The sequence below is a fragment of the Callithrix jacchus genome, chromosome 4, assembly GCF_049354715.1.
Source record: "Callithrix jacchus isolate 240 chromosome 4, calJac240_pri, whole genome shotgun sequence".
Classification (NCBI taxonomy): Eukaryota; Metazoa; Chordata; class Mammalia; order Primates; family Cebidae; genus Callithrix; species Callithrix jacchus.
The window spans coordinates 42,504,291-42,520,232 of record NC_133505.1 but is presented as its reverse complement, the minus strand read 5'-3'; the positions used below and the strand labels follow the sequence as shown (position 1 = coordinate 42,520,232).

At 56.0% G+C, this 15,942-nt stretch overlaps 1 protein-coding gene across 9 annotated transcripts; it reads right to left on the bottom strand.

Moving 5' to 3' along the window:
* Positions 1–117: 117 nt before the first annotated feature.
* HMGA1 (high mobility group AT-hook 1) lies at positions 118–9,605 on the bottom strand. 9 transcript variants are annotated; one of them, XM_035295347.3, is made up of 6 exons: positions 9,547–9,605; positions 9,191–9,304; positions 5,696–5,874; positions 3,656–3,739; positions 2,802–2,852; positions 118–1,508 (listed from the first exon to the last, which is right to left on the bottom strand). In XM_035295347.3, the coding sequence occupies exons 3-6, from the start codon at positions 5,828–5,830 to the stop codon at positions 1,455–1,457; spliced, it is 324 nt and encodes a 107-aa protein (XP_035151238.1). In that variant the 5' UTR covers positions 5,831–5,874; positions 9,191–9,304; positions 9,547–9,605; the 3' UTR covers positions 118–1,454. The 9 variants fall into 9 exon arrangements, with proteins under 9 accessions (XP_035151238.1, XP_035151240.1, XP_054109871.1 ...); XM_035295349.3 differs by having other exon boundaries at positions 5,729–5,874; XM_054253896.2 differs by lacking the exon at positions 2,802–2,852.
* Positions 9,606–15,942: the final 6,337 nt, after the last annotated feature.

The window sequence follows — 15,942 nt, the reverse complement described above, 5'->3', positions numbered from 1 at the left end:
GCAATTCCAGTGCTAGTTTCCCTCCCTCCTGCAGCCTGAAGGATGGGGGCAAGAGTGCAAGTGTCACCCACCCTACCTGCCCCAGACTGTAGGGGCACACACCACAGGAGACTCCAGTCCAGAAAAGGATATTTTTTATTCAAGTAACTGCAAATAGGAAACCAGAGGGGGAGCCCCAGGCTGGGACAAATCATGGCTACCCCTCCCCAACAGAACAGGGGGAGGTGGTGGCCCCTACACCCTTTGTGGTTGATTTGGGCCCCCTTGCTCACTCTGCTGCAGCATCCAAGGGGCAGGGCCCCACCTTCCCTGGGACTGGGGTAGTCGGTCACCCAGCCTGCCATGCCCCAGCCCCTCTTCCCCATGAAGAGTATCTTGGGGTAGGGTATTGTGGGCAGAACAGGAGGCATTGAGGATGAACGTTTGGCGCTGATAGCAGCAGCAATGATGGATGTCAAAGAATGGAACATTGAACAAAAACAACACAACTGTCCAGAGGTAGTTTGTGAACAGAGGAAAAATGGAACCAGAACCTTGGGGGACAGGGAGGAGCAGGAGGGGTGGGAGTGGGCAGGGTGAGCTCCTTGTTATTGGTGCCCCATCTGAGGAGGGGGAAATGGCCAAGTGGCAGAAGCAAAGTAGGGTGGGGGAGCAGCTCCAGCCCATCTCAGGTGGTAGCCACAGGGCTCATGGGCCTCACCTGGACAATAAATGACTGCATCTCCATCACCACGATATATACTCAGATCCCAGGCGGAGGGCCAGGGGACTGGGACCACAGTGAAAAGGGTGTAGGGGACTCATACCCCTCCTGCCTTCCTGTAGCCAAAGGGGGCTGTCCGACCTAGTGGAGGGACTAGGGAAGGTGGGGAAGGATGAAAGGTGTGAGCCCTATGTGGTGACAAAGACAGTTTGGCTGGGGGAACTTTGGGGGCCAGCACCCCCCTCCACTGGCCACACCTGCTGCTGCCAGGGCAGTGAAGTAGGGTGTGCCAGGATGAGATGGGGCTTGGGCCCCTTTTAAGGCCAGGGGAACCCTCCCAGGCCCCACTATGGGAAGCCAGAGGGAACAGTAGAGGAGCAGAGAGGGCGCCCCCAAACCAAAAGCCCAGAGAGCAATGTCCCCATCACCAAGGGAGTGGGGATGCAGCAGGTGCAGGGTGCGGCTAATTGGGATGTTAGCCTTGTCCAGGAGGGCATGTGTGTGTGCATGGGTGGGCGGGGGAGCTGGGAACTGAGGCCGGGGAAAACTGCTCCCCACTCAGCCCATGGGGGCCCTGCAGCGGCTGGTGTGCTGTGTAGTGTGGTGGTGAGGGCACAGGTGGAAGATGGGGGTGGTGGCCGGCGGTGGTGGTGATGGTGGGCCTGGGGAAGGGGCGGGGCAGTGGGAGCGGAGCAAAGCTGTCCAGTCCCAGAAGGAAGCTGCTCCAGTGAGGAGCAGGCGGCACGCACGGTCACTGCTCCTCCTCCGAGGACTCCTGCGAGATGCCCTCCTCTTCCTCCTTCTCCTGTGAGGTGGGCAGTTGTTGGTGTGGGCTCTGGCCTGGCCACCCTCCTTCTCCACCCCCAGAGGCTGGCCCCCACCCGCTCCCTGCACTCCCTGGCTCTCCCGAAGAGGGATGAGTCAGGGCTGAGTGTGTGGGTGACTCAGCAACCTCCACAGCCCGGCTTCATTCATAAAAATAATTTAAAAGGAGGAAAAAACCCCACACACATGCTGCTCTCACCCAGAGCTAGGAGCCAAGCCCCCTTGGCCCCCAGGCCCATGTAGGGCAGAGCTCAGGGCAGCACTGAGCTCCAGGATGTGACTGGCTCCATAGGGGAGAAGAGGAGGTGGGGAGGAGGTGGCTGGGGGAGGAAATAAAAAGGGGTGGATGGAAGGTACATGAGATCTGGTGGGTGCTGGGAAACCAGGTCCTTGGCCCACAGGGACAGGTGCTGCGCTGTGGCACCCTGGCCCTCCGGGGTGGCTGAGGGCTGACCCCCAGGTCAGGGTGGGGAGGAAGGGGAAGTGTGTGCCGCCGGGGCCACTCACTGGGCGGGAATGTTGGGACACCACACGGGGCTACAGCCCCCGTGCCAGGCACAAACTCCAAAACAACTTGTTTCCTGTTACTCACTCCTGGGGCCTGGCCAGCAGCGCCCCCTAACCCCCCCACCCCAGTGGCTCAGCTCGAGGAATGACAGCTTCAGGGAGTTGAGAGGGCAGGCTGGGGATAGGAGAGGACCAGGAGCTGGAAGGCTGGGATGACCCTAACTGCAGTGGCCCCCTAGAGGCAGCCTCCTGACTCAGCCCACCGAGCCTTTCCACCAGCTGTTTGGGGTCCCAGAAGTGGATGATGCCCCGCTGTGCAGTGTGGTCAATCACACCAGACCTCCAGTGCCGACCCCTCCCAGGGCCCGGCTCCTTTGCAGTTTCTTTCTCAAGAGGATCAAAGGAAGGATAAACCTTCCCCCTATGGCTTCCTTTCCTCATCTCTAATTGAGGGAGACACAGACTAGATGACTTCCAAGATCTCCCCTAGAAGTTCTAAGTATTCTAGGAGCAGGAGAGGGAAGGACCCCCCCCACACAACTAGGGCACGTCAGGGGGATGTGGTCTGGTTTGTACCTGGGACCCCTCACTTCTCATGGGCACAGGCCAGGTACCTTCCCCTCTCTGGACTTCTGTAAAGTCTGCTATCCCAGCAAGTCAGGGAGAGCCTTTCCATAAGGGGTGCATAGTATCGGATGCTGTGTGTTCTTAACACCCTCCCCCAAAATAGCCCAGGAGGCCAGCAGCAATCTGCTTCTTCACCTACCAGTTTTTTGGGTCTGCCCCTTGGTTTCCTTCCTGGAGTTGTGGCGGTTTTCTAGACGGTTAGAGAAAATATCTCCTAAGTCCAAACTGCTCAATAGTGCTCACCGGATGCCTGATGGTGAGGGAGGGGCAGACCCACCTGCCTGTTCAGGGCGGCCCAACACTCTCACCCAGCAGGCCCACCCGAGTCCAGCTGGTGATGACTGGCCAGCCACATTTGCCCCCTCAACATACACACACGCCCCCTACTCCCGCCTCCACCCATGACTCAGAGGATATGAGTCGTGTCTTAGAAAAAATAAAATAAAAAACAAAACAACTTTTCTGAAAGGCTGATGCCACTGTGAATCTGGCCTTTGCTGCTTGTCCCCACCCCTTCAGGCTCCAAGGGACCCCAAGGGGAGAAGCTAACATTCTCAGCCCAGGTGCTGGCAGGGACCCTCCACTCTCCCCACTCTGCCTTTCTCTAGATCAGGAAAGCCATGGACTTCTGACCTGATCTCCCCATTGTCCGGGCAGGACCAACCTCTGAGAAATGAGACCTCAGTCACTGCCCCACTTTCCCCAAGGCCCACTGCCACCCCTGTGCCAGGAAAGGGGGTGCACAACTGCATCTGCCCCTTGGTTTCCTTCCTGGAGTTGTGGTGGTTTTCTAGACCGTTAGAGAAAATATCTCCTAAGTCCAAACTGCTCAACAGTGCTCACCGGATGCCTGGTGGTGAGGGAGGGGCAGACCCACCTGCCTGTTCAGGGTGGTCCAGCATGACTGAGCCCTTCCCCCAGCTGTGGCCATGAGCAAACAAGAGGATCCTCTGCTAGTCACCCACCCAGGGGCAGCCCCATCTCAAGCCTCACCCGGGTCTTGGCAGCGCCCTTGTTTTTGCTTCCCTTTGGTCGGCCCCGAGGTCTCTTAGGTGTTGGCACTTCGCTGGGCTCCTTCTGTAAGGACAGAGGGGGTAGTCAGGGACAGTCACCAGCTGTTTCAACCCCCTCAGAAGACAGAGCCCTCTGCCTCCTCAACAAGGTTAAGTCAGCAAGAACCAAGAACCACCCCGACCTAGGAATCCCTCCAGGATCCAAAGCCCCAGTTTGATCATCTTTACCAAGCGCCTCCTACTCCTCCCCTTGCTTCCCTGCAGGTTTCTAAGACACAAAATGACAAGAGCCCAGAAGACCCCTAGGAAAGGCATTCTGGGGACAGACAGACACTGTCAGGTGGTTTTGCCCAAGTCTCAGTTTTGACACTGATCTTGGGCAGGACACTTAATGCTGGAGCCTCAGTTTCTTCATCTATAAATGGTGAAGACTTCCTGAGATTACACGGGTAACGTATGGTTATCTAGCACTGGGCCATGATCACTGCCCATCCTCTCAGATGACCTATGCTGGACACATACTCCCTTGCCTGCACCTGCAAACCTGGACCCCATCCGGGCCACCCCCAGAGGGGTAATTATGTCCGGACCCCAGAGATCCCTGCTGCCATTGTCACTGAAATTTTAATAAACCCTAGATAGAATAAAAAGCTGCTGCCTAATGCATAGAAGGTGCACAGTGAAGGCATGCCAGCTAGTTTCCTAGGGGGCTGCCCATAACCAGGGTCCAGTAACCCAACACCCCTCCTGACAGCTCCCACTGACCAGGGCTAACAGGCAGGGGAGGAAAGGAGGCTGAGGGAGCTAGGCTAAGAGGGTGAATGCCCCCACCACAGGTTCTGAAGGTGGCTGCCGAATTCCAACACAGCAGACTCCTCACAGCTCCTGTCTCCCTAGGCCCAGGTCAGCACAGACCACTCCCCACCTTACAGACAGGAAAAACCTGCAGGTGAACAACCTACCTCGGGTTTAAGGCGCAGGAGTCAATTTTGACTCCTCTCACCTTTTCCCCAGGGAAGGGAAGTAACTGAGCTTCACCAATAGCCACCCCTCACTTGGGTGACAACTGCCTCTGTAAGAGGCCAATACGTAGTCCCCCCATGCCCAAGTGGCCATGCTCTCTAGGGTGCCCCACAGGGCCAGGCTGGCAGCCTCATCCTTCTATGGGACCTTGTAGGGAGAGCAGCACCAGGGTTCTCAGGGGCCCTGCCACCAGCTCCCCAACATTTTTCACTTCTTGGGCTTTCAGTTTCCATTTACAGAGCCAGGGGCAATGCCCATTACTGAACTACTCACAACATGGCCTGTGCATGAACAGGCGCTGGCCCACACAGGCACCTGTTTCTTGCCTGGGATGAGTAAGTACAGGAACTGACCCTAAGTATTTAGAAACTTGGCCGGGCGCTGTGGCTCACACCTGTAATCCCAGCTCTTAGGGAGGCAGAGGCAGGAGGATAGCTTGAGCCCAGGAGTTCGAGACCTGCCTGGGCAATATAGCGAGACCCCATTCTCCACAAAAAGGAAAAAAAACAAAAAGACAAAAAGAAAAAAAAGTATTTAGAAACTTAACAGTAAATTGACAAGAGCCATTTTACATGCACTAAATCTAATGATTAAAAACCCTGGGCATCTATGTTTATGTTTTCATTTTTGTTCATTCATCTGTACTGTATTTTAAAAACACTGGTCCACAGTGGACTGGAAATGAAGAAAAACATGGATGTTTTAAGTAAGCACTGGCTATGCGACTTCTGGGGTGCTTTAGGTTTGGACTTCCTGCCATTGGCTTCAGAATTCTTCTTGAATTTCCCGGCCCCCAGTTCTCTCCTGGGGTCTCCAGAGCTCTGACCAGAGTTGCAAGCAGGGCAGGAATACACACAGGAGGGAGGACACACCCGCACACTTACTGCGCAGAATCATTCTGCACCCTCCAAGCGTGCTCTCACCTGCTGAAAGAAACGCCAGGCACCTCCCTAGCCCCAAAGGATAAAGCAAGCGAAGCAAAGGTTTGGACACCCACCTGACTCCCTACCAGCGCTGTCCCGGGACTCACCGGAGGCTGCTTGCGTGGCCTGCCCCGGCCACGCTTCTCAGTGCCATCCTTTTCCTGCTTGGAGGCCAAGGGCTGGCTGGACTTCGAGCTCGATTCGCTCATCTTCCCTTCTCTAAGGAGTAGGTGGAAGAGTGATGTCTGGGATGCTGAGAGAGGGAAAAGTGCTTTTAGACAAATATCTCACTCCAGCCCCTTTCTACCCCCCATCATCCATACCTTCAAGGCACACTGCTGAAAATTATGCTCCCAGGCCTCCTACTCTGCCCAGGATGAAGGGGTCTGCCCAGCTCTAGATGCTGCCAAGGGTGGGGCAGGGCAGTTGGCCCTAATCAGCTTCTTATCTATCTACTGTTCAGAAGGGCTCTTTGTTGTCCTGCCTTAACACTGCCCCCACAGAGCAGGGTGTGTGTGTGGGGGGTGGGGGGCGGGGGGAGGGACTCAAGAGGTACATCCAGCCCAGATCTAGCTACATGGGTGAGGCCACCATGGGGCAAAGGTGTGAGGAGGTGGGGTCTGACGTATCGCCAGCAACCCCTCCCTCTGTAGCCAGCGCTGCTATTTATCTTTAAGAGAAAACCCAACCCGGGCAGCTTAGTGGGGACTAGGAAGAAAGTGCAAAGAATGAGACCTTGAGATTTGGCAGCTATGGACATTGATGCCCTGCCCACCTCACCGATGATATTGCCTATCTGGCAAGGTCCAAGCCTCAGGACCAAAAAAACACCATCACATAACCAGGGGTGGTGCCCACCCACTAGCTCTCTTCTCACCCAGGGTAAATCCCCGGGATTCAAAGATTGGTATAATTGAGGGAGGGAGAAGGAGATGTTGAAGCTGCAGTGGATGAGGTGAGGAAGGAAAGGGAGCCCAAAGCCAAGCATCTTCCTCTTTCCCCTCTTCCTCAACTTCATCAGATGGGCAGGGAATTCTCTAACTGAAATGCACCCATCTAACAGACCCTAGCTGGCCCCCTGGCAGGACTCATCCTAAACGCTTCTTGGTCGTTTTCTAGCATCTTCCTTCTTCCCAAGGGGTTTAATTAACCCCATTAATTTTGAGTTTTTCTAAAACTTCCCATTAGAAGGAGGTCCTGCACCCTGTATTTGGGAAGATCCTTGTACTACAGGCTTAGAAAGCCTGTCCTTTACATCTCCATCCTAGTCCTTCCAATCCCAGGCTACAGACGGACAAGACCCCGGAGGCCTATGCTACACATTTTTCCAGTAACCAATTCCTGCCTGCCCATGGTAAGGGGTGGGCCCAAGCGGCTCCACTTCTGAAATCTTCTCAATCTGTAAGATCAAGATAATTATAAGGTACCTGCCTCAACTACCTCCTAACTGCTTCAAGATCAAACTAGGTAATAGTTTAGAAAAACTTAAATAATAGAAAGAAATCTTCACTTTAACCAAAACAAGAACTAGACCCCAGGTGAGGTGACTCACTACTGTAATCCCAGCACTTTGGGAGACCAAGGTAGGAGGACTGCTCGAGGCCGGGAGTTCAAGACCAGCTTGGACAATTAGGTGGGACCCCCTTGTCTAATTTAAGAAAAAAAAGGAAGAAAAAGTTTTTACCCCAATGAGAGGAAAAAACATGTTTGCAAACTTGTGATTTCTGGAGGGCCCAGGATCTCCATTCTCAAGCATCAAGAGACCCTCCAGACAGCCGGACTTTGGTAATTATTCTATCTTATAATGTTTCAGACTTGGGAGACCCTTTTAAACAAGGTGGTTGGTGACTTATACTGCTCCGTCATTAGTGGCTTGGCCTTCTCTGTAATTACAGGCAGTGATTAGAATCTTAGATTACACCACAGGTCCCCCTTCAAACTTAACATCAAAATTAATCAACTAAACGAGTACTGACCTCATGTAAGGTCTGCCTGAGGCCCCCTCATGGAGGGGGTTCCAGTTGGGCGAGGCCAGTCCGGAATCCCAGAGAGCCTGGGACCGGTCGGCCTGGGGATCTTGGCGGGTCTCCCTGGAAGCTCTCATACCATCTGGTGCCCCCTCCCACCTCTTACTGCGGAGGACCCTTTAATCCCCCTCAGCCAACCCCCCGAGAACTAAATGAAGGCCGGAGGCCCTTTCCAGTTTGGCCAAGAAACGCTCGTCTCTTCCACCTGTTCATGAACATCAGAGGCCTGTCCTGGAGGAACTACATTTAGGGCCCAACCCAATCCCTCACTTTGTAATAAGCCCGCTTGGGCCTCAAGCCTGTCTCCTCCATACACTGTGCACGCAAAGTTTGCTCCTCATATACTTAAGGGCTCTGCAAGCAAAGGCACCAGAAAATTATGTTGGGTGTTCCCTTATATTTTTCCCCGTCCCCCGTAAAAAGGTATCCCAGAGAAGCCTGATGAGTTGCCGAAGGTCACACAGCAAGTTGGCGAAGAGGAAAAAGTAGGTTCCCGGAGACCCTTTCAACCCGACACTGGGCCTACCGGCCTAGCGGCTAAAGCCCCCGAGGCATCAGGCTTCATACTCGGCCCAAGGGTGACTCTGCAAGTGTCGGGCCCCGGGACCAGAGTGCGCGGGGAGGGGGAAGGGTGCAGGCCGCTCCTGCAGGCGCGGGAAAGCAGCGCACCCCGACCGCATGCAACGCCACGCGGGTGCACCCGGCCCCACTTCCTGCCAGAGGGGGCACCCAAGCCCGCCTTGGGGCAGGAAACCTGGCGCGCACCGGCTAGGGGGAAAAGAAGAAAAGACCCTCCCTCCGTCCCTTCCCCGCAAAATAAAGCCCCAGAAGAAAATAAAATAGAAACGGGGAGTCAAAGGGACTAGTTCCAACAGAGCCCAGCAAAGCAGCGAAACCAGTTTGTGGGGGCGGAGGGCAGGCCTGGCCCCTGGGGCTGAAAACGCGCGGGCCAGGCCAGAGGTGGGGTCGGGGTGAAGCCCCAAACCCAGGCCCGCGCTCCGGCCTCATCTGCCGAGGGGGCGCCGGGAGAAAGGCCGAGAAGGTGTAGGGCCCAATTTCGGGGTTCCTCCCCCTATCCCTCACTTCCAGAACTTCCTCGGGCTGCGGGGGTGCCCGACCCCCCACTCTCCCGCCGCGCTGCAGTCCGTGTTTCTCCCCGCCCCTCAACCCGGGCCCGTGCTCGGGCTCCGGCGGGAGCGGCAGCCGTGCGAGGTGCGCCGGGCTCTGCTGGGTGCACAACTCGCGCTCGCCGCAGCCGCGCGCCCCCTCCCCCACCGCGCGCCTTTCCCGGGTCCCCGCCCCCCGCAGGGCGCCCGTGGCGCGGGGGAAGGGGTGCGGGCGTCCTCCCCGCGCAGCCGGGCCCCGCCGCCCGCCCCCGCGCCGCGCGGCCCTCCCCCGCCGCCGGCTCGCGCCGCCCCGGCCTGGGAATAAAGCCGGCGGCGCGCGCTGCAGCCCCGGGCGGCTCGCAGGAGGGGCAGCGTGAGGGGGGGGCGCCGGCGCCCCCCTTCGCCGCCGCCGCCGCGGGCCCCGGGGACGACTCACCGCGAGCTCGGCCGCCGGCCTGCGGTGCGCGCTCAGGGTTGCCGGGAGCGGCAGTGCTGGGCGCTGAGGACCGGCCTGGCTCCGCCGCGGCCGCCGCTGGTAGCAAATGCGGATCTGAAACCGGGAGAGAAAGCAGAGGCGCTCAGAGACCGCCGCCGCCGCGTGCTCGCCGCCCAGGCCCCCGCGGGGTATTTATGTGTCACAGCCAGGCGGGGGGACAAAAATATTCGCCCTCCCCCGAAGGATGGCGAGGGGCAGGAAGCTGGGCACGGCCCGTGCGCGGCCTCAATAAATAAATAATTTAATTAAATTATAGATATAAAAAAAAGAAGCCACCGGAGCGGCCGCGAACTCACGCCTTCTTGGAGCCGCGCCAGCGCCAGAAATAGCCCCGGCTCGGAGTCCCAATTAGAGGAGCGCAGCACCGGCTCAGGGGAGCTTAAAAAGAGCGACCCAGGGGCAGGGGGGACGGGCCCGCCCGCGCCAGCCGTGTCACTCAAGGGGCGGGGACATGCAAATGAGCCCGGGGATTTAAAAGGGCGGCCGCCCGCCAGCCGCCGCTGCCGCGCGGGTGGGTGCTAACGGCTGGGAGGGGCGTGTGGGAGGCCTGGGTTGCGAACCCGAGTCGACCGCCCACTCGCAGTCCGGGACGGAGGTGGTGTGGGAAGGCACGCACAGAGAAGTCACAAAGGAGCTTCTAGCGGAGGGTGTTGACGGGTGGGGGCATCCTTCCTCCCTGGTACAGGGGCCCCGGGAGTCACCTGTAGGGGCTTCCTGGGCGTGCGGGTGTGGACGGGCGTCCACGCGGGCCGAGGGGGGTGGAGAGAAACGCGCTTGTTAGAGAATTCCGCGGCCTACACTCCGCCCCCTCACCGAGACAGAGGGCTGGTAGATTTCCCCTGGGCGGACAGGTGTCAGCCTGTACCTTTCAGTGTCAACTCGCGTGTGGCTTATTGGTGAGATACAAGTCTTGTGAAATTCAAACGTGAAACTTGTGAAATCCAAAGTGTTTTACTAATGGCCACCAGCGAGCCATGATCAAGGTGGAGCCTTCAAGCGAAACCAACGATTGGCTCATTGGCGGACACCCGAGGGAGGCTTCATGCCTTGATGTGACTTGAAGGGTGTTTTGGAGATACGCAGGCTCACTTGGGGACCCGGGCCTTTCCACTGGGACTGTAAATAAAAACAAAAGGTGGACCAGAGGTCGCCTGGAAGCGCTTTGAGGGCAGGGGCAGAGCACGCAGGCCATCCCCTAAACGCCTGGCCAGCCTGGCGGCCGGCTTAACAAAAACTTGTTGCACGGAGGGAGAAGGAAGCCAAAGGGGAAGATGGCGGGGAGGGCGGTGGGGGAGGAAAGGGCGCAGGCGGAGAGGCGCGCCCTGCAGGCCGGCCCGGGGCCTTCTTGGGCGCACCTCCCGCGCCCGGTCCCCGAGGCGGCCTTCCACACCTCCTGTGATGCAGGGAATTGAAATGCGCTTCAGTGACACACGGCTGTGACTCATGTTTTTCTCTGTTCCCCTTCTTCCTCTCCGGTCAGCCGAGGCCCTGGCCCAGCCCCCTCCTCAGGGGGCGAGTCGGCAGTGGAGGGGACGCAGGAAAGCCCTGGGCCCGGCGCGGAGGCGGGGTGGGGAGCGGCGGGCTGGGCCTCGCAGTTGCAGGAATGTGGCAGGAATGTTTCCGGTGGGGGTGGGGAGCGGGCGGGGGTGGGCCCAGCTTCCACACGGGCGGCGGGAAGCGCTCGGGGCCCGGGCAGCACGTGCTCGGCCGGGTGGGGGCGGGGGCGCCTGGGCGGGAAGGCGCCAAGGGCCGGGAGCGCGGGTTCAAAGGGGAGGGTGCGGGCCTGGTGCCGGCTCGGCCTAGGGGTGGGCCCGGAGGCCGCCCTCGGCGCGCCTGCTCCCCGCCCCGCGCCCAGGTGAAACGCAGTTCCTGAGAAGTCCCGGGGCCGCCCCTTGAGGGGAGAGGAAGTCACCGAAGGGCGGCCTGAGGGGAGGGGAGGGGAGGAGAGGGCGGCGGGGCCCGCGAAGGAGGCTGGGGGAAGGGCGGCCTGCCCCTTTGTCTGGCGGGTGGGTGGGGGTGGAGTGGGGCGGGTGGATCGTGCCGCTCCCTCCATCTTTGTGCCCTGGGCGCGGAGCGGGCGCTTAGTAGGCCGTGAGTGGAGGTGGCTGGAGGGCGTTCGGTTTCGAGCGCAGGAACCTCTGCGGCGTGGCGTGGAGGCGCGATCCATTAGCCTTCAGCACCCTGTCCCGGGTCACAAGCCCCCCGCCAGCACCCTGGGACCCAAGTGTGGACTTGGGCTGCCCCCCGGAGCCGCGCGCCCCTCCACTTCGTGCTCTCCGAGGTCGCCGAGGCTGCTAGGCCCGAGCCCGGGCTGGTGGCCTGGCGGCTGGGAAGGTGCGGAGAGGGTCCTGTCGGTCCTTTCCCTCGGGTGCAGCTCTCCCTGTCCTTGTGGGACGCGTGGCCGCCCCTGAGACGGAGGGGAGAGGGACTTCGCTTCGAGTGGGTTGTGGGAAAACTTGGCCAACTTTTTGGCCCACTTCTAGCGAGCCGACTCGCTTATTTTTCCTGCTCTTATTTTCCCCTCGGCCTGATTTCCTCAGCGACTTGTTTTTTACCTTGTGTTGTGTGTATTTTTGTAAGCCACCACAAACCCTCTCTGGAAGGAGGCAGGTATAAATAAATTTGTAGGCAAATAAATATAGTAGCTGTTCCCCTCCAGGATTACCCACACCCTTGAAATCCAAATAATTCTACCCACTGACCCCCACCTCCACGCTTTCTGGATTGTAAATGCCCTGAATTCACTGCCTTTCCTTTCTTTCCTCTTGGAATAAGTATTAAGCAGAAGAGCGACTGGTACGGATAAAAAGATGAGTAGGATGTAGTCCTTGTCTCCGCGAATTTCACGTCTAGAGAAATCAGGATCAGGCCTGCACTAGAGAAAGCTGAGTAGCAGTACAGGAGATGCCACGAGGTAGAAAACATTCATTCAGTAGTTATTGAGAACCAACTGTTCAGCAGGAACTGGGCCAACCCTAGGGGTACAATCAGTGAACAAAGTCCCCTGCACTCTTGAAACTTGAACCAAGGGGTCAGGTGCTTAAAGACTTAGGAGGAGCTACAGGAGGAGAGGATGGGAGCCCAGGGTGGTCAAGGAAGTTCTGGAGGAGAGGGGCTTGAGCAGGCTTTCATGAGACTTGGATAGGTGGGTGGCTGAGCAGTTGAGGGCAGGCAGGTCAAGGGACATGGGGCATGGTCAAGGCTGGTGGGGTTGAGGAGTTAGTCGATATCAGAACCCGTCTTCCACACGGGAAGCATTATTTTCTGTTACTGGAATCAGCCCATACAGTTTCCTCAAGGACGACTCAGTGCACTTCAGTGAACCCAACACGAATGTCCAGGGAATGGGGAGTTCGAGTCAACTTTATTTTTTGGGACATCTGACTGTTAAGCTCATTTTCTGGATGATTAGATGAAAAGAGCAGTGTGGATGGTTCCATTTAGTTCTATGAAGTGTTTGGCTTGATACATTTTCACAAAGTGATCACCTTTGTGTCACCAGCACCCAGACCAAGAAATACAACATCTCCACTACCCTATGTAACCATCATCCCAACTTCAGCAGCGTTTCGTTTTACCTGTTCGTGTACACATAGAGATATGGGGTCTTACATTATGAAACCCAGGAAACTCTTGGGTGAGTTTCCTTTGCTCACCCTTATGTCTGTGAGGTTCATCCATGCTACTGTGTGTGGCTGCAGAACGTTCATTCTCAGGGCTGTTTAGTGATATGATGTGAATGTACCACAATTTATTCTGTTGAAGGACATTTGGATAGTTTCTGGCTGGGGGCTATTATGAATAGTGCTGCCAGGAATGTTCTAGAATATATTTTGGTGGGTAGTGTACAAATTTCTGTTGGTTACCTGCCTAGGAGAGGAATTACTGGTTCACAGGATGTATATGCTCAGCTTCAGCAGATGAGCAGGGCACTTCAAAGTAAAATCGGCACTAATGATACTTATGACCAGACAGCAGGCATAAACCTGATCTGCCCCCTATCAACTATGACTGACCTAGGCCGGTCAGAGGTGGGGCAAACCTGGTACACAATGTTTGACCTCCCTCCTCGAGAGTCACCCAGCTACTAGTGCATCTGGTCATCTGGCAGGATCAGGCCTCCAGGCTATGCTGACCACAAGTTCTGCTGCCAGCAAGGCTGGCAGGCCTAGAAGGGGAGGAGGGCCTCTGCTGCTTCCAACTTTCGTGGGAAAAACTCTTAAGTGAAAAGGAGGGCCCAGGAACCAGGGCCCTCTCCGCCTTCCTGCTGTGAGCTAATGACACACCCTGCATGGCCCTAAGATACCATGAACTTTTCAGCTTACTTCTTCAGGGCTGAATCCCCAAGGAAGCTCAGCTCCTCTCCAACCCCTGAAGAAATCTGAGAAGAGGGTGGAGTTGATGAGCATACACTGAATACACAGGTTCTCTTAGATGCCTCCACATCCCTACTGGTGGGGATTTTAATACCTGTGAAATGGGGCAATAGCATCACTCACCATTTCACAGGTATGAAAATCAAGCCTTGGATGGGCGTGGTAGCTTATGCCTGTAATCCAAGCTCTTTGGAGGCCAAGGTGGGCAGGTCACCTGAGGTTGGGAGTTCAGGACCAGCCTGACCAATATGGTGAAACTCCGTCTTAAAAAAAAGAAAATCAAGTCTTGGGTCAGTTAAATAGCTGAGGATATTGCCTCTTTCCCCTCTACTGCTTCCGTTCTCAGGCTGGGTGGGCTTGCTGCCTCCTCAGAGCCTGGCCAGATGGATCCCTCCAGGTACCAAGGGTGTAGCCTTGAAATGGGTACCTACATTCCTGTCCTCAAAGGGCTTGCATTGAGTGGGGTGCACAAGGGGATGGACATGTATACAGACAATTCCACCAGTGTGGTACACACTGTAATGCGGTCCTGGGGGAGCTCAGGGCAGGGGCACAGGGCATGGGTGGAGCATCCTAGGAGGCCTAGGATGCAGGCAGATGGGAGCAGTAGGGTGTTTGACATGGGGATGGGCTTGGGGCTGTGAGAGATGATGTGGTCAGGTATTTGGTACACACCATGCTCTACATTCATTTGAAGCTAGTTTTGGATGTGAAATGGGTACCACCAAAGAAAGTGAAATTTGGGGCCAGGTGCAGTGGCTCATGTCTGTAATTCCAGCTTTTGAGAGGTCGAGGCAGCAGGATCATTTGAAGTCAGGAGTTCGAGACTGGCCTGAGCAACATGGTGAAACCCCATCTCTACTAAAAATACAGAAAACTTAGCCAGGTGTGGTGGTGCACCCCTGTGATCTCAGCTACTTGAGGGGCTAAGGCAGGAGAATTGCTTGAACCCGGGAGGCAGAGATTGCAGTGAGCCCAGATCATGCCACTGCATTCCAGCCTGGGTGACAGAGTGAGGCTCCATCTCAAAATAAATATAAATAAATAAAATAATAGATAAAATGAAATTTAGTGGCAGGAAATGCAGAGAAGGAACTATTGCTATGTGGGCTGTGGAGATGCGGGTTTTCTACAGGACATTCAGCATCTAGTCACCACCTTCATGGTGTTCAAGAGGCAGGTGCAGTGACACAAGGCCTCCTGACCCTAGATCAGATCTTAACCATGCTGGTGGGGCCTCCCAATTCCCTACCCCCCTTATCAGGTCTGAGGCCAGGCTGGCAGTTCAGTCGTGTTCCCAGGGGCCCAGCTTGGAGCCGGCTCCTCCAGTTCTTCCAATGGTTTTGTTAAACACCTAATTCCTGGCATTCAATCTCTCTACATGAAACGTAAGGCATGTTTCTCCTCTGCTCAGATTCCTCCAGGGGCCCCCACGGCCCTGCAGTCTGCCTTCTGATCCCATCTCCTACCTGTTGCTCTCTCTGGTTTAGCTACATGGGCCTCTTGATGTTCCCCAGGCCTGCCAAGCATGAGCCCACCACAGGGCTTTTGCACTTGCTGTGCCCTCTGCCTGTCATGCTTTTCCCCTGATGTCCTCAGGGTTTGCTCTCTCACTGCCTTTAGGTCTCTGTTCAGTATTACTCACCTACACTATTTACAACTGTGCATCTCTGGCCAGGCACAGTAGCTCATGCCTGTAATCCCAGCACTTTGAGAAGTCGAGGTGAGCAGATTACTTGAGACCAGAAGTTTGAGACCAGCCTTGCCAACATGATGGAAACCCTGTCTCTACTAAAAATCCAAAAAAAAAGGCGGGGTGTGGTGGCTCATGCTTGTAATCCCAGCACTTTGGGAAGCTGAGGCAGGCGGATCACGAAGTCAAGAGATCAAGACCATCCTGATCAACATAGTGAAACCCCGTCTCTTAAGAAAAAAAAATACAAAAAATAAAAATCAGCCAGGCGTTCTGGCTCATGCCCGTAATCCCAGCTGTTTAGGAGGCTGAGACACGAGAATCATTTGAACCCAGGAGGTGGAGGTTGCAGTGAGCCGAGATCAGGGCACTGCACTCCAGCCTGGGGGACAGATAAAGACTCTGTCTCAAACACACAACCTATACGTCTTCCCTTATAATCCCCGATCCACTTAACCATGCTTTATTTTTTTATGATAACACTTATCAATTTCTAACATAAATCAACTCATCTATTTAACTGTTGTCAAGTATAAATATGTGTGGTATTTTCCGCACAGTTACCTCTACGGGAATGCCAGCTCCATTAGGTTATGGAATTTTATCTTTTGTGTTCTCTGGGG

Excerpts from the sequence above, each read along its gene's own strand:
- HMGA1 (XM_035295347.3), bottom strand. The coding sequence starts at position 5,830 with ATGAGCGAATCGAGCTCGAAGTCCAGCCAGCCCTTGGCCTCCAAGCAG. Across the intron at positions 3,740-5,695 it reads CAGCGCTGGTAGGGAGTCAG|AAGGAGCCCAGCGAAGTGCC; the intron begins GTGGGTGTCCAA and ends CTGTCCTTACAG. Across the intron at positions 1,509-2,801 it reads GGGGCAGACCCAAAAAACTG|GAGAAGGAGGAAGAGGAGGG; the intron begins GTAGGTGAAGAA and ends CCCACCTCACAG.